Below are 22,086 nucleotides of genomic sequence, written 5' to 3'. Positions count from 1 at the left end.
TCCCACTCAGAGACAAGCCCTGGCATGCAAAGCAGCAACCTGCTATTAGTGAAGAAGGCTCAGGGTTTGAAGTCTGGGCTCAGGCTTCCCTGAGGCCTCTGCGACTTCCTGCTGTGTGACTTAGGACAAGTCACTGCACATCTCTGAGATTGTCTCCTCATCTGTGAGAAAAACACCTAATCGGGCTTCCTCACCCTGCTTCCAATTCTGCCTCTAACTGGCTGTGTGGCCTTGGGCAAGCCTGGTCTCTGGGCCTGGCCTTAGTCTTCCTCTTCTGTAAAATGGGATTACCTACAAAACTTGGAGTGCTAAGGCTCCAGCAAGCCAAAACTTGTCATAGCTTTGGGGAGCCTCAGAACCCTACCAAAATGATCGAAGAATATATTTCAACAGCCCTGTGGAAACATGTGGGAGGAGGCCACAGGCTGCCCACAGCCTGGAGATCAAAGGTGATGAACAGGCTTGGCATGGAGGGGGGCTCTCCCATTCTTCAGTCCCCCTGCCTTCCTCCCACCCACCTCCACTCCCAGGATTACATGCCATGTTTCTTGCAAAAGAAACTCTTTATAAACACAGGGGGTTGGGGAAACTCCTCCACCTCCCATTTCTGACACACAAAACCTCTTCCACCCCACAGCGCATCCAAAGATTAAGAGCCCAAGATCAGTTTGAACCATCTGCAACTTTATTTTAAGAGCAGAAAAAAAGTCATTTCCTAACAATAAATATAAAAAAATAATAAAATTAAGGTTCCAAAAAAAAAAAATAACCCAACAAAACAAAGTCATTAACACTGTCTAAAGGGGTGAAATTGGATGGGCTGAGGGACAGACAGAATAATCCTGCCAGCACCAACCCCAGCCCGGGAATGTCTGATACAGGCCTTCCTTGGCTGTTCCCCAGCCCTTGCTGGGGGCCCCCATGTCATACACACATTCTCTCCACAAAGTACAAAATATATATATTTTTAAAAAAACCTCAACACAACCAAGCATCCTGCAAAGGCCCTGGGGAAGCCAGAGTTTGGCCCACTGGGGCCAAGGAAGGCACTAGATGATGAGGGAACCACTTTGGGTTTCGCCCAGCTGAGTTTGCTGTCTGTCCGCTGATGGTGGGGGATAGGCAAGAGGTACCCTGTTCATGTGGCCACAGACTAACATCCCCTTCTCCTAAGATGGCAAAGGGGAAGTCCATTGGGAAATGTCCGGCGAATATGTCTGAAGGCCTTGGCGGAGCTCCTGCCCCAGGTGTTGCTGGGAATATGGCAGTGCCATTAAGTGCTTGGCTGTCTGTCCTTTGTAGGTGAAGAGGCCCTGAGTCCAGGGTCCTGAAACATCTCAGTTTAGGCCAAAGCATTGTCCAAGGCCCCAGTCGAGGTCTCAGAGTGGCACCAATAAAAATAAAACTAGAAATAAATAAGGTCCCTGGTGGTAGCCCAGCACAAAGTGGGCAGGGAAGCCACATTGCTTCTTCAAGTATTCTTGCCTGAGCCTTGCCAGGGCTCAGATGGGGATCCCCACTGTGTTCACTTGGTCCTTGAGTCCCAGCAGGCTGTAGGCGATGCGTTTCTGGTGGCCTGGCAGCCGTACCCCAATCCTCTTGATGTCACTGTAGGAGAGAGGGAGAGTCAAGCTTCAGACCCAATAGAAGACACTGAGGAGAGGAGGTTGTCAGGACAAAAGCTCCATAGAAAGAACCACATCTGGAAAGCCATCAACCATGTAGGAATGCGACAGCTATGCCAACGGAGTCAGATCTACATGATTATCTTTGCGGTCTTTTGTAGTGGTGGAGGGTACCCCCACTCTGCTCAGGACTTATTCCTGGCTCTGCACTCAGGAGTCACATCTGGCAGTACTTGGGAGACCATATGGATGCCTGGGGTCAAAATAAGGTCATTTTTGTGCATTGCAAGTACTCTAGCCCTGTACCATCATTCTGGCCCCTGCACATAAATAATCAGGTGCTCTGATTGTTCCATACCTCCATACCTCCAGTCTGCAGATTAGAACACTGAGGCAAAGTGACTTGCCTAAGGTCACACAACTAGGAAGCACAAGAGCTGGAAAATATACCAGCTGTGACACATGTCCCCAAACCCTCTGTGTATCCCTAATGTCTGCAGCAAAATCACCGCCATTTCCAGAGGCATGGGTGCAGAGGAGTTACTCAGATACCTCCACCCAACATCTCTCTCCTGTCATCATCACCTTAGTTCACCCCCATTCCTTTTGCTCACTAAGGAGAGGCTCAGGAACACTTTGATGTTTCGGGGCCAGAAGTGTGCTTGGTAACCAGTCCCAGCTTGGTGCTTGCACCCAGTGTGTCCAAAGAAACCATGTGGTCCGAAAGATTGAACGTGGCTGGGGCTCTGGCATGCAAAGTACATGCTCCAGCCCACTGAGTGTCTCCAGAAAATCCTTGCTGATCAACCATTAAAGATTCTGCTGATTTACTTTATTTTGTTTGTTTTTTTTTGGGGGGGGGCCATACCTGGTGGCACTTAGGGGGTTACTCCTGGCTCTGCACTCAGAAATCACTTCTAGTGGGGCCAGAGAGATAGCATGGAGGTAAGGTATTTTTCTTGCAGAAAGATGGTGGTTCAAATCCTGACATCCCATATGGTCCCCCGAGCCTGCCAGGAGTGATTTCTGAGCATAGAGACAGGAGTAACCCCTGAGTGCTGCCAGGTGTGACCCAAAGACCAAAAAAAAAACCACACTCCTAGCAGGCATGGGGGACCATATGGGGTGTTGGGGATCATATCTGGGTCCGTCCCAGGTTAGCTGCGTGCAAGGTAAATGCCCTACCACTGTGCTATCTCTCCGGCCCCACAGATAATGCTGGTTTCTAATGGAAGGGGCTCATGGCTCACCCTGTCAGCTGACTCAATATCCAAGGCTTTCCCTTGAGGAAACCTCCTTTACCTGACCTGCAAAGTGGGATTCCAAGGCCCAAATGGAGAGTGGAATCCCCAGAAAATGCAGCAGATAAAAAGAGGTGCCCAGGAGCCCTCCCTGCCTCCCCTTGCCCATGCCCCTCTATCCTCTCATAAAACCACTTATGCTCCCGGGAGCCCTGGGGCGGGACGTTTATTGTTTATTGCTCACTCTGGGAGTTTTCTCCTTCACGGTCCTCACCCACCAGCTCAAACCCAAGAAAACACCCAGGTTTTTATGGGCCGTCTCCTGGCTGTAAAGGGAGCTAATTATACGGTGCAGAGTTCTGCCTCACAATTCCGGAGCCATGACTTTCCCACAGGCAGGGGAGCCCTGAGAAGGGCTAAGCAGGGAAGGCAGCCCCCAGGTGTCCAGGGTGGGGCTGCAGCTCCTTAGCAGCAGGAAAGGCAGAGGTCAGACATCTGGAAGAACTTCCTGTCTCTGAGTTGGGGATGTGGAGAAAGAAGCACTGTTCTCCAGTCACCTGGAGGTCTATGTGGGGCTATCCCACAGCTACCTGGACCACCGGGACACAAAAGGCCCAATTCCAGGACAAGCTGAAGGTGGGCCAGGAGTGTGTGCTCTATGGGATCTCTCTCTCTCTCTCTCTCTTCTCTCTCTCTCTCTCTCTCCTCTCTCTCTCTCTCTCTCTCTCTCTCTCTCTCTCTCTCTCTCTCTCTCCTCTCTCTCTCTCTCCTCCTCTCTCTCTCTCTCTCTCTCTCTCTCCTCTCTTTCTCTCTCTCTCTCCGGCACACAGTAGGTCCTCAAGGCCTGTCTACTGAATGAGTGAATAAATGGAGGAGTGAATGAATGCCTAGTAGACTCTGAGCCATTCCCTAGGCCCTCAAAACTCTCCCAGACCATTGTGGATAATCTGACAAGCTGCCAGGTGAGATTGTTCCTGCACTGTGGGAGGCAAGAGATTGATTGCTCTTTTCCATGATCTCAAAGCTGTGGGAGTATCTCCCTGGGTTGGGGCCTTGGTTTCTTCGTTGTTAGTATTTTTTGTGAGGGAGGGTATTCGTTTGGTTTTGGGGGCTACATCCAGCAGTGCTCAGGGGCTTTGCACTCCGGAGTTACTACTGGCTGTACTCAGAGAACAATATGGGATGTGGGGATCAAACTCAGATCAGCTTTGTACAAGGCAAATGCGAGGCCCATTGTACTATTGCTCAAGCCCCAATTTGGTTTCTTTCCTTTTTTTTTTTTTTTTTGTTTGTTTGTTTGGTTGGTTTTTTTGGGGTCACACCCAGCGGCACTCAGCAGTTACTCCTGGCTCTGCTATCTGAAATTACCCCTGGCAGGCACAGGGGACCATCGGTTGCATGCAAGGCAAACAAACGCCCTACCATTGTGCTATCTCTCTGGTCCCCACATTGGTTTCTTTGATGAAATGTTCCTGTGTCACCTGCCCAGGTGCTTTTTCCATTTATTTTTCTTTTGTTGCCTTTAAGATCATTCCCAGCACTGGTCAGGGACAACTCCTAGTTCAATGGTTCTTGGGAGGGTCACTCCCACGAGGAATTGAGGAATCACATGGTGCCAGAAATCAGTCCCAGACTTTCTCCATGCAAAGCAGACCATCAAAGAGCCAGAGATATTATAGTGAGTATGGTGCTTCCCTGACACATGGCTAAGGGTTCAAGCCCTGAGATTCCATATGGCCACCAAGCACAAAGTGAGGAGTGAGTTCTGAGCACCACGGGGTGTAGCCCAAAATCAAAAAAAAAAAAGCATAGCAGCGAGTCCTCTGTGCCATCTCCCTGGTCCCGACTTCATTTCTTAAGTACAAAGATACACTGAGTTGTATATATATATATATTTATATACTGGGATATATAGGCCCCCTATGGCCTATGCCAGGATTGCTCCTGCCCTAGTCTCAGTTCCTGCTTCCCCCTGGGGAGCTGGCAGCCATCCGCCATCCCATCCACTGCCCTCAACAGGAACAGAGAGATGCACTAGTCAAGCTGCCTGAGAATAAGTGAGGGAGCCCTGATGAATCCTCTGTGAACACCTACCATGAGTACCTGCTCTAGACCAGAGCCAGTAAGTGAAGAACAGCTCCCAAGAGTCAGGACTCTACCCACACTGAGCCTCTGCTGAGGCTGGCAAGATCTAAAGATTCATGAACCTGCCCCCAAACTGCCTCATAGAAACTCATGTGGTAGCTTCAGATATCAGCCAGGCTTCTGATTGGGCCAGGCATTTTTTGCAGGATGAGGGGGTGGCATCCACCACTTCCATCAGCCAAAAACATTTGGAAGGCCAAGAACCTGGCCCCAGTGGCACAGCACTTGCCTAGCAAGAGAGAGGTGCTAGGTTCAATCTCTTCCCAGCATCACAGGGTTCGAGCACTATCCCATCCTCCAGTTGTGCATTAAAACACCAGCCATGAGGCTGGAGAGATTGTATAGTGGTAAGGCGTTTGCCTAGTATGCAGCCAACCCAGGACGGACCTGGGTTCGATTCCTGTCCTCCCATATGATCCCCTGAGCCTGCCAGGAACGAATTCTGAGTGCAGAGCCAGGAGTAACTCCTGAGTGCAGCTGGGTATGGCCAAAACAAACAAACAAAACAAAAACTACCAGCCAGGTTGGCTTAGAATAATGATGGAGCCTCCCAAAAAGAAAACAAAACCAAACCAATAAAAAAAAAAAATCAACAAAATAATCTGGTGAGAGGCTAGAGAGTACAGCAGGTAGGATACTTGCCTTGCATGCAACTGACCCAAATTCAATCCCTAGCATCCTATTAATCCCTGAGCATCATCAGCAGTAATTAATGAGTGCAGAGCCAGGAGTAACCCCTCACTATCACCAGATATAGCCCCAAAACAAAACAAACGAACAAACAAACAAGAATAAAATTGTAAGATAAAAATAACTGGTTGACAACTCAGTCTGAAAGGCTGTCAACAGCAGAATCTTGGAAGCAGGGAATCTATGGGGGTGAAGTAGAGGATGGAGGTCTAAACCCCAATCCCATTCTGACCAAGCTGAATTCTCAGTGCCTCTCATCAGGGCTCACAGCATGTGTAGACACAGCCTGCAGGCTGGAAGCCTGCTCAGAGATCCCCTTTATTTGAAAAGAGAGAGCTAAGGAGGCAGCGTTTGGGGTGAGTCATGGGTCTCGGGCTTAGAGCACCAATGGGCAGGAGGGAAGGAGTGTGGAATGATTTCCTGCCTTTATCTAGACTTTTTCAAAGTATAACACACAAGCACACACACACACACACACACACACACACACACACAGCCTCCATCCGTCAAGGACAGCTCCTATCTCTGTCCGTGGGAAAGGAATTAGCCAAGGAGCACCCCGGTCTATTTTGGGACATTTCTCAGAACATGTGCTTCCTGCGAGCACTCCCCTGAGCTCAGTTCTGCTCAGTCTGAGAAGGTTCACTGTTCTCGGTAGGAGAACAGGCAGAGGTGGCTATTTCATGGTCCCAGAAAAAGGAAGGAGGAGCTCAGGTACCCTAGATGATACCACACCCTCTGGCTTGGTGCAGGTGGAAAGCAGGGAGGGAAGGAGGAAGAGGAAGACTACTGTGAATCAGGTTGTCACTTACAATCCTCACACTGGGTAAAGGAAACTCAGGCTACAGGATGGAGTTCCCCTGCTGGGAAAGAGCAACAGTGGGGGGTGGCAGCTGAGTCCAAGACTCTTGGTCCCTTTTGGCAACAAAAGTTTTGCAGGATTCCCTCTTCCCACAGCTCCATGCCTCCCTCTGGCCAGCTCTATCCCTAGCCTGACTCCCTTCCTGGCATTGACTTGGGATGGATGAGGGCTTGTGAGGCCTCCAAATTCCAGCCACGGATTTTCAGGACATCAGACACAGACCCAAATCCCAGAACTTCTGGGACCCAGAACAGCCGGAGGCCTGGCTCATCTCCTCCCTATGGTTCCCAGAACCATCAGCCCCAGGCCTTTTGCTACAATGACCTTGGACTCTGTCCCAGATGGGACATGGGACCAACATTATTTTTAGAGGCACAAAAGGCTAAGAGGATAATGCTCCCCACACCCTATCCCCAGGGTGGGAAGAGGTGTAGGGTCAAGGTCTTGCTGGAAAAGGGCCCTCATGCTGGATAGAAGAGCTTCTAGCAGGCAACCAAGGCATCCTCTGAACCCAGGGAATGGGGTAATTGGTCCTTTACATCAGGCTAGGCCATTGGGATAAGTACTTGGCATGGAGTGTCCTTACTTCTGTAGAATAGCCAGGTGGTTCAAGTTGATTCAAAGTGCCCATTTCTTCCTGACATCCTAGAGAGGTGACCCTGAATGTGTTGTGGTACCTTGGAGAAAGCTATGCAACTTCTCAGCCTCAGTTTCCCCCAATTGTTCAATGGAAAAGTATCAATAGTTTCTATTCACAAGTCTCAAAGAGAATCCAGCCAGGCAATGGCTATGAAGGGAAGTGAAAGGAAGTTGTCCCATCCCCAGAGACAGCCAGGAGCTCTGTGATCTGGAATCACCACAATATCATCTGTCAGAGCCTCAAATTCTCCATCAATAGCCCTAATGCTCCAGACGTTGGCTGTTTACAACTGCAAACTGACTCTGCCCTACTGACTGTGGAACCCTGAACAGGTCCGTGTATGTCTCTATACTGGCTTTCCACCTGTGCATTAGAAACAGACAGGCCCCCCCCAACAAGTTATCCTGAGATTGATCCAAAGTGCCCAAACCCAAAGCTGGCACATAAAGAGGCCCTTGAGAAATGCTACTGTTATTACAATTGCTATTATTTTCCCACTCTGGAAAAAGATGCAGGAAGAAGAGGGAGCCAAGAGCGGGCGTGCAGAATTGCTGGCTGCCAGCCTGGTTCTGCCCTTCCTGCAAAGTCTCTCTCCCTGAGAGAGGAAGAGAAAAGGAGGGTGCCAAGAGAAGGGGAGATACCGTAGAGGGGGGAAGCGGGCATAGGCTTGACAACTTACTCGTTGGTCATCTGCACCACCTTCTCAATAGCTGTGTAGCCAGCTGCCAGGAAGTGTTCCGTGTACTGCTGCATCTTGATGGACTCCAGCCACTCGGACACAGTGCGGAAAGGCACCCCCTCTGAGCCGCTGGTGCTGGGCAGCCGGATGGATACCCTACAACAGAACCACCACCCACGATAAGGAGCTGTAGCACCAAAAGGCAGATTCCCTCTCCTGGACAATGTTCCCTTGCTCTGTGCCTCAGTTTCCTCCTCTGAACAATGAAAAACTACACCTGGCAGGATTCAGGGAGACAAGTGGGCATGTCCACTATAAAAACTCAGTGGTTTTAACTACATATAGCTGCTCCCAAGATCACAATTCCCACCTGGTCACCTACCAAGCCCTTCAGACCCTGATGGTGCTCTGGCTCAGTTTCCTGATCTACCCAAGGGGCATCACTCTGGGGCTGTCTTGCAGGCTGCTGGAATGTGCTCAAACATGGGCGTTGCCAAGTGCAGTGCTCCACCCACTTCCCATTGGGCAGCTGCTTAGTAGTTCCGAGTCCCCCGCTGCACGTCTTCAACTTCCCTTCCCTCCCCAGCTCTCTCTGGCTAGTCACAAGTTGAAGAATCTCAGAATTATGGGAACTGCCTTGGCTAGAGAACATGGCGCTCACCGGGGGTCAAAGTCAGCCAGGGTCTTGAGGGAGTCAGGGGCTCGGATGAGCTTGTCAAGAATGCTGACGATGTCGGCAAACTTGGGGCGCCGGGAGCGCTCTTGCTGCCAGCACTGCATCATGAGCTGGTAGATGGCAGAGGGGCAGTCCATGGGTGTAGGGAGCCGGAAGCCGTCGTTGATGGCTTTCATCACCTGGAGATTGAGGGGCTGGGTGAGCAAGCCTTCCGAGGAAGGAGTATAGGAGAAGGCAACTGTGATAGCCCCCAATTTTGTGCAGGTCCCTCAGAAAACATGTACTGGGCAGAAGAGACCCAGAGATAGGGGAGATGAGTTTCTTCAAGACTTGGGAGGGGTCACTTCTAATGGTGGACTATGTGATGCTAGGGACTAACCTAGGTTTCCTTCATGCAAAGTATGTGCTCCAGCCCTTTGAACATCTCTGACTCATGGGCCTCCTTTCTTCTGCTGGATATAAACCTTTAGAACCTCATTAGAAAGAGGTGCTATGGGGCTCACTCTGAATTCCAAGTACCCCCAAAGGGTACCCCAGGCAATATCCATACCATGTGTGCTGATAACAGCCTCCCCCTAGTCCAGAGGATCCCAAATTTATTTGTCCTATTGCCCCTTTGTCAGAAACAGGGAAAAAATCTACCATATTTAACTGAACAAGCAAAGCAGAAAGCTCCCATGACTGTACCAGAGGCCTCAACCAACCCCCATCACTCCAGTGAGGGAATGGGAACAGAACACTAAGTCTGATCTACACAGGCAGTGCCCTTTGGCTAAAGCCAACTTTCCGAAATTGTGGGTCACCACTCCATATGAGGCCATGTATCTGAATGAATATGGGGGGGTCACAAAAATCTGGCAAGAGCAAAAGGTTTCTTTCTCAACACACCACAAGCAAAGAAAACTCTAATCAATCATGTTGTGAATCCAAAGTATTTCTTGCCGTGCTTATCTATGTGGCATGTCATGCAAAAAGGTATCTTGAGGGGCTAGAGATAGTACAATAGGTAGGTGCTTGCTTTGTGCAGGGCTACCCAGGATTTGAGCCCCAGTACTCTATATGGTCCCCTGAGACCCATCAGGAGTGATTGCAGAGCACAGAGTCAGGAATAAGCCTTCATCATCCCTGGGTCTGGCTCCCAAACCAAAATAAACAAATAACTAACTAAAAATAAAAGGAGTCTCAAAGGACAGAGCTTAAGAAGCTCTTGGATAGCACACACTTCTCTTTGTCTTCATCTCGTTAAGCTACTGTGTAGTTTGCAGATGCATGACCTCCAGCAGAGCCATTCCAGGCTTTCTTTGGTGCTGCACGTGACACCAGACATGCAAACACACACAATGTGAACATACACACACGTCTCTGCATGCATATATACGCCAACATGAGCACACACTGGTGCACATGCAACAGTTCCTTATCGTCCCTCAGCTGTCAACAGCTGATACTAGACCTGGAGAAGCACAAGGTCCAGCCCCTCGAAGTTACTCAGCAAATGAACGAATTGTGCTGCACCACCAAATGGTGGTTCCAGAGGAAACTTAGCATTCTCAAACTCTTCTCTGCACAGCATGGCATGAGAGCGTGTGGGAAAGAGATGTCACCTCCAGGGGGGACCCACCTCATGGTTCGACAGCTCCCAGTAGGGTCGTTCGCCGTAGGTCATCACCTCCCACATGACGATGCCATAGCTCCACACGTCACTGGCCGAGGTGAACTTGCGGTAGGAAATGGCCTCCGGAGCTGTCCATCGGATTGGGATCTTGCCACCCTACAGAGGACACAGGCCCAGTCATCAAGGGCTGTCCCCTCTACTATGGATTCCAGAGCTTCCCAACATGTTCGCTCAGGTGACTTTTTTTTGTTTTTTTGGGTTTTTTTTTTGGCCACACCCAGTGATGCTCAGGGGTTACTCCTGGCTATGCACTCAGAAATCACTCCTGGCTTGGGGGACCATATGGGATGCTGGGAGATCAAACCACGGTCTGTCCTAGGTTAGCGCATGCAATGCAGATGCCCTACTGCTTGAACCACTGCTCCGGCCCCACCTTCAGGTGACTTTTGTCTCCCAAAGGTGGACATGGGCCAGGTCACCCCCAAGTCCCCTGCCCTGGGCAGTGGCAGCTCCGGCACTCACACTGGTGGTGTAGGTGGCCTCTGGATCATCCTCCAGCACTCGAGACAGCCCGAAGTCTGACACTTTGCACACCAGGTTGCTGTTGACCAGAATGTTGCGGGCGGCCAGGTCTCGGTGCACGTAGTTCATGTTGGCCAAATACTTCATGCCCGCCGCGATACCTCGCAGCATGCCCACCAGCTGCAGCACGCTGAACTCTCCATCCTTCTCCTGCTGGAGCACAGACCCTCAGATACCAGCCACCAAGCCACCAGGGTACCCATGGGCATACTGGCCATTCCTCCCTTTGGAAAAATTTTGGGTTTTGAACGACACCCAGCTATGCTCAAGGCTTACTTCTAGCTCTGGGTTCAGGAATCACTCCTGATGGGGTATAGGGGACCATGTAGAGTGTTGAAGATTAAACCTGAACTTGGCCACATCCAAGACCAACATTTGTACTATCTCTCCAGTCCCCTTACCTCTGCTCCTCTATTTTTGGGGAGGGACACAAGGGACTTTGAGCCACATTCAGCCATACTGGGGTATACTATTTTATTTTATGGTTTGGGGGACACACTTAGCAGTGCTCAGGAGCTACTACTGGCTCTGCACTCAGAAATCACTCCTGGCAGGGACTATATAAGATGCTGGGAATCGAACCCAGGTTCTTCTAGCATGCAAGGCAAACACCCTACCATCCCTCTAGTCCTACTCAAAGTTTATTCCTGATTCTTTGATCTAGGATCACTCCTGCTAGGGCTCACCAGGGATTGAGCCCAAATAGGCCAGGTACAACTGCCCTATCCCTATAGATATCTTTGCATCCCTTCCCCCCCACCTCCTTACCCGGAGGTACTTGTCCAGTGCCCCATTCTCCATGTATTCCGTGATAATCATCATAGGCTTGTCTGCGGGAATGGCACAGGGATTAGAGGAGAGTCACAGTGTGGGGTTGATGGACAGAGCCCCATTGGGTAACAACCTCCCCCTTTCCACACAAAGGGTGAGAAGAGGAGCCAAGCCTCACATTTGGAGACGACGCCCTCCAGGCGGATGATGTTATGGTGGCTGAACTGGCCCATGATGGAGGCCTCGCTGAGGAAGTCCACTCGCTGCTTCTCCGTGTAGCCGGCCTTCAGCGTCTTGATGGCTACGGGTACCTCCTTCTTTCCTGATGCCTTCAGCGTGCCCTTGTACACCTCCCCAAACTCTCCTGTGGGCAGCAAGAGGAGGGAGGGCGTTCCTGGGTCACCCAAAAGCTCATGGCCTCCGCACCTACCCAGTCCTCACAGAGTTGCCTCCTTACCTGCACCGATCACCTTCTGCCGAGTGACACAGGATGGGTGGATCTCTGTGGTGAACTTGAGCACAGCCTGGTTGGGGTCCTCGTAGGTGTGGGGGTCCACATACGTCTTCAGAGGCTTTAGTTGTTCTGTAGTGGAGAGGAAAGGAGACTCAAGGACAGCTTGGGGATGAGGGGCCTGGGGATGGGGTGTCCATAGGCAGGGGACAGCTGTGACCGGAATCTCTGGAGACTTGCACTGGGTGTGGGGGTATTGGACGAAGCCCTGGGCCCCACCCCTCAAACTCTGGGGGTATATTGCACGTCCCCCTCTTTGCTGCAGGGACAGGGGCTCCTCACCAGACTGAGAGAAGTAGACATCCTCCGAGGACTGGCGGGCTCGCAGGCTCTTCCTCCTGGAAAAAACACATAAGGTTATATTACATGCTGCAGGGAGTCTCCTGAACCCTTTGGGGTCCCCTCAGAGTGCTCAGAGCTCTGCTCATTGGGCAGAGAGCATAGGGAAAGCTGAGGAAGGGTGGAGGGGAAATGACTTCGCAGGACTCAATCCTCACCTTTTGACACCCTGTAATGACCCCCAGATGGCCCTGACAAGGGCTTTCCTCAGAGCACCCCCATGCTTCCTGCCATGTGCCCAGAGGAAGTGAGATACAGTGACGCACCATCAACACTAAGGGAAGGGGTAACCCGAACTCGCATTCCCCAAGGCAGGTCGGGCTTGGTGCTTTCCAGCTTTGGGCACCCAACTCCTCTGTGCCCCATCTAAACTCTGAGGGGAGGGACGCCTACCAACCTGCGGTAGATGAAGAAGCCGATTCCTGCCAGCAATAGCAGGAGGAGGATGCCAACAGCCACACCACTGATCACTGCCATGTTTCCATTTCCTTCCGTGGCTATCAGAGAAACCCAGTGATGAACAAGAAAGCCTTCATGACTCAGACAAGATCAGAGATGGCCCTTGTGGTACCAAGGTCCACGTGATAAGTGCCAACACTGGCATCCCATCTTAGATGGTCAGCAGGGTCTTCCCCAGGGAATAGAGAGATCAACCCTGCAGCAGGGAGTTCTAATCCCTGCTCTCCAACATGCAAGATTTGAGCCCAATCTGCTAATGCCAAAGCCCATGTCCCAAAGCCCTCCTCAACACATGTCTAGTTCTCAGCATCCAGCCCTCAAACCCACCCTCTTCCAGGCTTGGGTTGGTTCCCCACTGTGCCCCCTACTCAAGGATTGCCCAGATCCTGGATAAGCAGGATGGAGCATGTCTAAGTTCTTGAATGTGTTTCCTTTTCCAGGATCCTTCAGCATTGTTTCAGGTCCCTGGCCCGCGACACCCCCCCACCCCCACCCCAGACTACGCCCCAACTCACACAGTGTCTGGAACTCATGCACTTTGCTGCCAGCACCCTGGCCTTCCTGCGTCAGTGCCTGCACCTGCACCAGGTAGGTAGTGTCCGGAGCCAGGTCATCCAGGATGACAGAGAAGTCCTCAGTGCGCCGCACATTGTAGCTGTTGGAGTCCCCCTGTGGTAGCCAGCAAGAGGAGCAGACAATGAGGACAAAGCTGGGCACTGCCTGGCAGGGTAGCTCATCTCCACCAAAACCCACTCAGACAAGGGAAGCAACCAGCGACAGGTGAGAGCCGGTAAATGTATAACCCAGCGATCAAACCCACATCTGTCTGATCCTCCACACCTGGAATCCAGACGCCAGCATCTCTTCTCCCACCCACCTCTGTGTAATACAACAGGGGCAATTGATGGATCCCCAGGCTCAGTTTCTCCATCTGCAGAGTGCAGCTGGTTCAGACAGCTGTGGGGAACACTCAGCACCCAGTTCCTATAGTAGAACCTTCTTCAGCATAGCGGGAACCAGCTAGGCCCCATTGGGAGTTACCATTTTTTATTTTTGTTTTGATGTTTGGGCCATGCCTGGCCATGCTCGAGGCTTACTCCTGGCTCTGTGTACAGGAATTACTCTTGGCAGAGTTCAGGGGGTCATATGGGGTGACAGGGATCTAACTTGGACTGGCCACATACAATGCAAGCACCCTACCCATTGTACTATTTCCCTGGCCCTTGAGAATTACCTTCTTTCGGTAGGTGACTTCATACTTCCACACTCGGCTCTGCTGTGGCAGGGGAATGCTCCAGGAGATGGTCAGGGAGGTGATGCTCCGGCCCTCTAGCTTTACCTTGGGGGGCTCTGGGGAAGACAGTAAATAGGGAGGATCGTGAATAGCCAAGACTACATACACAGGTGAAGCCCACTCGTAGCCCAGCTTCTCAGACCCTAATCTTGGACTCTTAACTTCCAACTTTAGAGTGCTGAGCTCTAGGGAGCAGGAAGATGGCTCAAAGGGTTACAGTGCATGCTTTGTAGGCAGGAACCACAGGTTTGATCCCCAACACTATGTGGTCCCCCAAACATCACCAGGAGTGGTACTTGAGCCCGAATAAAGAACCCCTAGGAGCATCACCAGGTGTGCTTCCCTTCCTCCAACAAAAAAAAAAAAAAAAAAATCCAGCTCCAGGTTAGTTCCAACCTGTGACATCAACATTAAAAATAATATAGGACTGTTGGGGCCGGAGCAGTGGCGCAGCGATTTCTGAGTGCATAGCCAGGAGTAACTCCTAAGCATCACTGGGTGTGGCCCAAAACAACAACAACAACAAAAGAACCAGGTGTAGCCCATGAGCACCTCTGGGTGTAGCTCACCATCACCTTCCCTCATATAAAGGGCTGCAATATATGCTTTACATGTGGAAGTCCTGGGTCCAACTCCCAGTAATCCTATATGGTCCCCCGAGCAGCTGAGCACTGCCAGGTATGGCCCAAAAGCCAAAAAACACACACAGATATATAGACAAAAAATAGCTGACTCTTGCTATATATTTTTTGATGAATCACTGTTTAAGGGTCTTACATATAATCATTTATTAAGTTCTCACAATAGTCATTATTATTATTATTATTATTTGATTTTTGGGCCACACTTGGAAGTGCTCAGAGGTTACTCCTGGCTCTACTCTCAGAAATCGCTCCTGGAGGACCATATGGGATGCTGGGGCTCGAACACTGATTTGTCCTGGGTCACTACGTGTAAGAAAACCGCCCTGCCGCTGTGACATCTCTCTCCAGCTCCAAGCCCTATTATTATGTCCATTTTACAAGTGAGGAAACATTAAGTAACTTGCTGTGGTGACTGTGCTAAGAAGTCACTCAATACTATACTTTTCGGGGACCAAATGTGGTTTGAGAAATCAAACTGGAATTAACTGAAATTTTGGACCACAACTGACAGTGCTCAAGGCGGACTCCTGACTCTACACTCAGGGATCCCTCCTGGAAGTGTTCGGGGGACCCTATGGGGAGCAGAGGACAGAACCTGAGTCAATTGTGTGCAGGGCAAGTGTCCTACCCACTATATTAAGGCTCTGCCCTCAAGACTATGCTTTTAATCACTCTTCATTGAATCTCTACACAGAGCCAATCCCCTAGCATCCATTGTCCTGAAGCCAACTACCCACATCTCCCCTCATCACAGAAGCCAGCCCCTCACCTGTCTGGTTGATGCTGACACTGGCTGTGCGGAAGCTGCGGCTGCTCACCAGGCCTGAGACGCCATTACGGGCCTCGACGGCGAAGGTATAATTCATGTGAGGCTTCAGGTCACTGACGGTCACACTGGTGCGGGTCAGGCCTAATGGTGACTCTGAGTAACGCACACTGGTCTCACAGGGTCCACACTCGCCTGACTCAGGCCAGCACTGCTCACAGGTAACGGTGTAGGTGATGTCCTCCCGGCCTCCGGTGTCCTGGGGCGGTGTCCAGCGCAGCTCCACTTTGGCCCCCATGCCCAAGGCGGTGAGGTAATGGGGGGCAGTGGGCGGGCCTGCACAGAGATCAGAGTTTAGGCCCCAGCTCAGCCAGAAACAGCCCCTATCAGGTTCCCCTTCCCATCCCCACTCATTATGAAACTCACGGGTACAGGGCATGGCCAGTGGGTCATGGGGTGCCCGGAAGTAGCCTTCCTCGCATTCGCAGTGGGTGGCCCCCTCGTCAGATGGCAGAGTGTGTGCGGGACATGGCATGCAGAGGCTCTCGGATACTTCGGACTTGAAAGATCCAGGGACACAAGCTGGTGGGCACAGGGACCAACATCAGGTCAACAGGGTTGTTAGTGTTAACCCTACATAAGCTCTTGTTTCTTATCAGGGAAACATCTTTCCATGACAAAGCACAAGACAGGCACCTGCTCACCTTGTGAACAGGTAGCTCCAGGAAGAACCTCACCCATGTGCTCCAGAGTTTGCATCACTCCCCAAGGATCCTCCCAAGATGCCCACACCCTGAGCCTGCTGTTCAAGGTCCACAGCAAGCACACAGCTTCCGAAAAACCCTGGCTCACACCTGCAAGACACTGGCTACAGGGTGCTGTTGGATTAAATTAGCATCTTCCATTTGTACAAGAGGCTGCATTACTCCTGCCACCCCCAGGAGGCTACGGGTCACCCGCATAGTAGCCATCTCTTCTTCACCCTGCATGTTTACTGACTATATCAGCAATCCCGAGCAATCAGCTCAGGATACCACCCTGCAGGTGCTCCGCACACCCCAAGCCTTCCTGTCTGGGGGCCGGCCAAGCAAAGCGCAGGAAAGGCCACATCCCAGAATTTTCTCAGGATCTGCTCACAGGCCCCATTCATTTCCGCCATGCTCAAGGCTGGCCAGGAAGTCATTCTTCCTGCCCCACCACCAGCAGGTCCTCTCCTGGCTGGACCAGACAGGACCTCAGCCACCTCACTCCAGAAGCTTCTTCCTCCCATAGCCTTCTGTTGCCCCTACCCAAAGAGCCTTCCTGGCTGCACAGTTCCCGGAAGATACCCAGACATGAGGCTCACTATGGACAGCTGCAAGTTGGGGTGACATTCTCTGGACCTCTTTTACAATCTGATTCCCAATTAGTGAAGATAGGGGCCCTAAGACACTTCCAACCACAATACCACATTCATCAAACACACACAGTGGTTCTCTGCTCTGTGTTAGGCCCTATACTCAGCATGTACCCAGAGATGAGACAGAGCCCTGAAACTCAGAGTGTATATGATAACAACTATCACAAAGTGGTGGACAAAGAGCTATGGAGGCAGAGATCACTCTGTCTAAAAGGATAAGGAATCATGGGGAGGCTATTCCAGCTGGGGCTTAGTGATGGAATAGGAATTCAGTAGAGAAAGGATAAAGGGTGAGGGAAAAGCAGCAAGAGACTATATTAAAAGCCTTAAATGACAAGAGCAAGGGACTGGCACTTTCTCCAGGACAACAGAGACCCTTTGAGGCAAGGAAGAGAGGGGAAAGGACTGGAGCTCAGACTGCCTGCAGAAGGTCCATCAATCCCTGATGTCACATGTTTTCCAAGCATCACTGGGGTGATCCCAAGCACTGAGCTGGTGGGTGTGGCCAAAAATAAACCAGAAAAATAAGAGACACATCTCCCCCAATAACCCCCAGAAAAGTTCATATGGGGGCCGGAGCAATAGCACAGCAGGTATGGCACTTACTTTGCATACAGCCTATTTAGGTTTGAGCCTGCCAGGAGTGATTCCTGAGTGCAGAGTCAGGAATAATTCCTGAACACCACCAGGAATGGCCCATAAACGAAAACCAAAAAAGTTTATGTTGGTAAGAATGGCACTGTCAAAATTCATGGAAAAAGTTAGAGACAGCACAGAGCTTAAGGAGTTTGTGTTGCAAGTAGCTGATTCCTAGTACCACCACCAGAATTGATGCCTGAACACCACTGACTATGGCCCCAAATGAAGCATTAGACTGTGTTTCCCCCTAATCTATCCCCGATGACCAGAGGTAAAGAATAGGAATAAGGGGCTGGGCTCAAAGGACACCCGACCTCTTTTTTTTTTTTTTTTTTTTTGGTTTTTGGGCCACACCCGTTTGACGCTCAGGGGTTACTCCTGGCTATGTGCTCAGAAATCACCCCTGGCTTGGGAGGACCATATGGGACACCGGGGGATCGAACCGCGGTCCATCCGCTTGCAAGGCAGACACCTAACCTGTAGCGCCACCTTCCCGGCGACACCCGACCTCTTACGGCCTCGGACAGTGACATCTTGTTAATAAAGATTTTGTGCTGGAGGCAGTCCTGTCCCATCCTTGTCTAGATCCCAGGTCATACCAGCAGCCACCAGCAGTAACTCTACATAGGTTCTATAGGTGGCTTACAGGTTCTGATCAGAGCCTAGAGTTCCATTGACAAAGCGATCGCTTGTACAGCAGTTACTATGTACAGTCCTTAGGCCATGCTCATGACAGTCATTCAACCCTCATAATAAGCCAATTATACTCAAAGTACCTTGAGAAAAGAGAAAATTGAGGCTCAAGGCAAGAACAAGTTGCCCAAGGTACCCCTCAAGTCCTAAGTCACGTCAATATCTAACCCCAGAAAGCCTGACTCTCAGCCTCCCCTTCCCACAAGCACTAAAATTTGGAACAAAGAGAATCAACATCCGATGAGTTCCAACTCATTTCAACAGCCAGAAAATCCCAAGACTAATTTCAGAGCAGCTGGAAGAGGAGGGGGGGAGTGTAACACCCCCTAACAGATCTTCTCAAACTGGGCTCATACTATGAGAATACATGAGTGGATTGGCCCCCCAGGAGTTGGCTGAGTAACCCAAAAGGCCTCCAGCAAGTATCAAAGCCTTTTGAGTCTTCTATCTCACTACAACAGAGCAGTACGAAAACAAAAATAGCTCTCCCCCCCTCAAATCTTCCTGTGAAAAGGAGATTCCACGAAACCAGGTCATGTTTACCCTGGAATTTCAACTCCCTAAACGTCCTGACTTGTCTGCGGAGGGGCTGACACCCTGAGTAAAATGCTGATGGTTCAGGCCGCATCAAATTGGGGTACTGTTCTGCTCAGAGCCCCCCCCACCCCCCGGGAAAAACAAATGCACCTTCTCAGTCCTAGCTCTCAGGCTGGGGATGGGACCAGAAACACCCATACCTGGGGCTTGTCTCGGCTGAAAAGTTTTAACCCACCTGCACATGTTCTCCCACCCCCCCCCAACTCCCAAAGCGCCCACACCCCTTGTTTGCAAGCCCCCAGCCTGATGCCAAGAGGAGGAAGTGGGGATAGAATCAGGTTCCATTCTTTGGCCCCAGAGCCCGGGGGTGGCCCGCCTGCTGCCGGCAGGAAAGAGGGAATTTGGAGAGATTTCCGCTGCGGATGTGCGAGATAATACAGTGTCGGGGCAGCATCAACAGGGCAAGTGCTTGCCTGACGAGAATGTATGGGGCCCTCCTCCAACCGCAAGAGTTGCTGGGCCAGGTCCTGGCCCCGCCCATGTATGCCCCCCACCCCCATTCAGGGGTCCCAAGATCATGTAGAAGATGCCTGCAAGCCCTCTATGCCTTCCTCCCTGGGTATCCTAGGCAGGCTGGTGAAATAGGGGTCACGCACTTGGGAGTTCATACACACTCTAGCACACTCACCTGCACAAAAACTTCACTGTCCCCCTAAGCCAATCAGCATACTCATATACATCCTTCAGCACCCAATTGGCACTTCTCAACACATCCAGCTCTGAAATGCCCAATTTCTGCTCCATGAGGGCATAGATGACTCAACCTGTCATTTACCCAAGCAGAAATTGAGCACTTCCTACGTGTCTGGCACAACATTGAGAATTGGGTTTGGAGAGGGAGTTAGATAAACATGGTTATTGCTCTAGGGGAATTCACAGTTGGGCTTTTGTGCTCCATTTGAATTTGTTTCTGTGCATATTAAGATCTGCTCTGATGAGCCTGGAGCTGAGTCCCATGGCCCAGAAGGGACCAACTCTCAGCATTCTGCAAGCAACAATTAGTGTTCCTGAAGGACTGAATGAATAAATGTCCCATCCTACAACCTAGCCATCAGACTTGCACTCTTGTGCACTGTTTCAGTGTCCTTCAAAAAATTATGCTGCCCACCCCCCTACCTGGCACGAGAGCCTGGCTTGGGTATAAATGTGCAGCACATCCCTGGCAGGCCTGGGCCACTTTGAACAGGGGAACTGGGGCATGATGGCTGCACCCTGGTTTTTCCAGTTCCCCGTGCCCGCCTCTCGGGTGGTAGCGTGGGGTGAGTCAGGAACAGACGCCCTCTGGCATGACGCAAATCCAACCCCTGGCTAAGCACCCCCCCACCCCAGGCTCCACCACCTCCCAGGCTAGCAGTGGCAAGGTCACACGGTCAAGAGGTGGCAGTGGTAATTCACCTAGGGTCAGTCACCTCGCCTAGCTGAGCCCAACTGGTGACCACACGTGCACCTCAGCCTAAGGACAGGAGCCTGGACTCTGTCTGGTGCCCTGATAGGCAGCTGATGACAGCCTGCAAGTTACTGGCCCAACACATGTGGGGTGCTGATTCCTCCAGGCACCCAGAGGATTCTGGCTTCCCCCTTTCCTCTGCAGAGAATTCACTTCCTGTCCCTATGGATATCACCCTGGCTACCTTGCCCCTTTCACACACCCTGAGAATTATCTGGGGAACATTCCTGTAACCAGCCGTGATAAGCACAGGCTCCCCCAACCTCCACCTCCTGCTTTTCCCGGGGCCTTTTATCTTCTATTTGCTCTCCTAGCCTCCTTCCTTCCGTTCTTACCTCCTGGGAGGGAGGGAGGGAGGAACTGCACCCCCAGTGTGAACAGAGGGCAAAGCCGGCAGGGCAGGGCAAAGAGCCAGAAGAGGGGGTTACCATCAAGGCCCCCCACCTGTGCCACACAGAGGAAGTTGTAAGGAAATCAGTTGTCTCCCCTTATGGTATGTCCCTGGGAGGGAAAAAGCCTAAGGCTCAGAGAGGCCCTCTGCCAGGCTATCTGGAAGGTCCCCAGTTTATAGCCTCCAGGCCTAAGGGTCACCTAACTAGAACCCCTTCCTTAAGGGGACACCCCTCTTATCCTAAGTGCTAAGGTCACTGGGTCAAAAGCCTGCAGAACCAGGTTCTTAAGAGTCTCAGTAGAAAGTCACAGGAAGTCGACTTTGATCATTGATCATTAAGTTAGCAAAAATCCAGCCCATTCATTTGGCAGACTGGTGTGTGTGTGTGTGGGGGGGGGGTGAGGAAGGAATGAGGCCCACAGGGGCCAAGTTCATAATGTTTAGGAGTTGAAGGACCAAGTCAGGGCCCGGAGAGATAGCACAACAGTGTTTGCCTTGCAAGCAGCCGATCCAGGACCTAAGGTGGTTGGTTTGAATCCCGGTGTCCCATATGGTCCCCTGTGCCTGCCAGGAGCTATTTCTGAGCAGACAGCCAGGAGTAACCCCTGAGCACCACCGGGTGTGATCCAAAAACCAAAAAAAAAAAAAAAAAAAGAAGGACCAAGTCAGAGGCAGTTGAGGACATGCCTTTCCCACATTAGAGCCAACTCTTGGAGGCTGGATATTGTGTTTAGTCTGGGCCCTAGTTCTCTCATCTGTAAAATGGGTTGAGTCCTCAGCCTCTTGGGGCTGGTCTGGGAAGACCAAGGGGAAACTTGCTGGTGGAATGACCTCTTGTGGGGTCAGCATGATAGTATAACGAGTAGAGCTAACCTGGATTTGATCCTGTATTCTATTTTGGTCTCCCCAAGCCCACCAGGAGTATGTCTTGAGGACTGCTGGGTATGGTCCCAAAACAAAGAAATGCTCAGTCAGAAAGGGGATGTCTATGAACAGAGAAATAGAGCTCTCCCTTAGGGGTTTCCTTGGAGGAAGGAATTCCTAACATGCCTCTGGTCTCTCACCTCCAGCTCTGGCCTCACAGCTCCTGGCCCAAGCCGCTGGCCACCCTGCTCACACTGGCCGGCAGTCTCTGTGGTCCAGGCGCCAGCCAGGGCCCCACCAGTTCCAGTTGTCAATGCAGCACAGGAAGCAGACAAACAGGGGGACAAAGGCACCCTGGGGGAGAGACCGTCAGCCTGAGTGGACTCTACTGTCCCGCAGGCGGGGGAGTGAAAGCCGCCTCATTCCCTGGACATAGCTCAGGAGAGCTCTCCCGGGCAGCGTGCCCACCTGTCCGGACACAGCACCTGAGAGGTGCCCTCCCTCCGCTGTCCTTTTA

The 22,086-nt window shown here is 51.3% G+C and overlaps 1 protein-coding gene across 1 annotated transcript in view; it reads right to left on the bottom strand.

Moving 5' to 3' along the window:
• Positions 1–854: 854 nt before the first annotated feature.
• Positions 855–22,086, bottom strand: part of EPHA2 (EPH receptor A2) — a 33,524-nt gene continuing 12,292 nt past the window's right edge. The window contains exons 4-17 of the mRNA XM_049771968.1: positions 15,966–16,121; positions 15,543–15,875; positions 14,070–14,185; positions 13,351–13,504; positions 12,774–12,873; positions 12,320–12,375; positions 11,984–12,109; positions 11,705–11,890; positions 11,524–11,585; positions 10,696–10,905; positions 10,180–10,329; positions 8,544–8,737; positions 7,883–8,038; positions 855–1,608 (exon numbers count right to left, since the gene is read on the bottom strand). Coding sequence (XP_049627925.1) covers positions 1,503–1,608; positions 7,883–8,038; positions 8,544–8,737; positions 10,180–10,329; positions 10,696–10,905; positions 11,524–11,585; positions 11,705–11,890; positions 11,984–12,109; positions 12,320–12,375; positions 12,774–12,873; positions 13,351–13,504; positions 14,070–14,185; positions 15,543–15,875; positions 15,966–16,121 — 2,105 coding nt within the window. The 3' untranslated portion in view covers positions 855–1,502. The remainder of the gene's footprint in view (positions 1,609–7,882; positions 8,039–8,543; positions 8,738–10,179; positions 10,330–10,695; positions 10,906–11,523; positions 11,586–11,704; positions 11,891–11,983; positions 12,110–12,319; positions 12,376–12,773; positions 12,874–13,350; positions 13,505–14,069; positions 14,186–15,542; positions 15,876–15,965; positions 16,122–22,086) is intronic.

This window comes from Suncus etruscus, chromosome 4 (assembly GCF_024139225.1).
Source record: "Suncus etruscus isolate mSunEtr1 chromosome 4, mSunEtr1.pri.cur, whole genome shotgun sequence".
In the NCBI taxonomy this organism is placed as follows: Eukaryota; Metazoa; Chordata; class Mammalia; order Eulipotyphla; family Soricidae; genus Suncus; species Suncus etruscus.
This window is presented reverse-complemented; position numbering and strand designations above follow the sequence as displayed.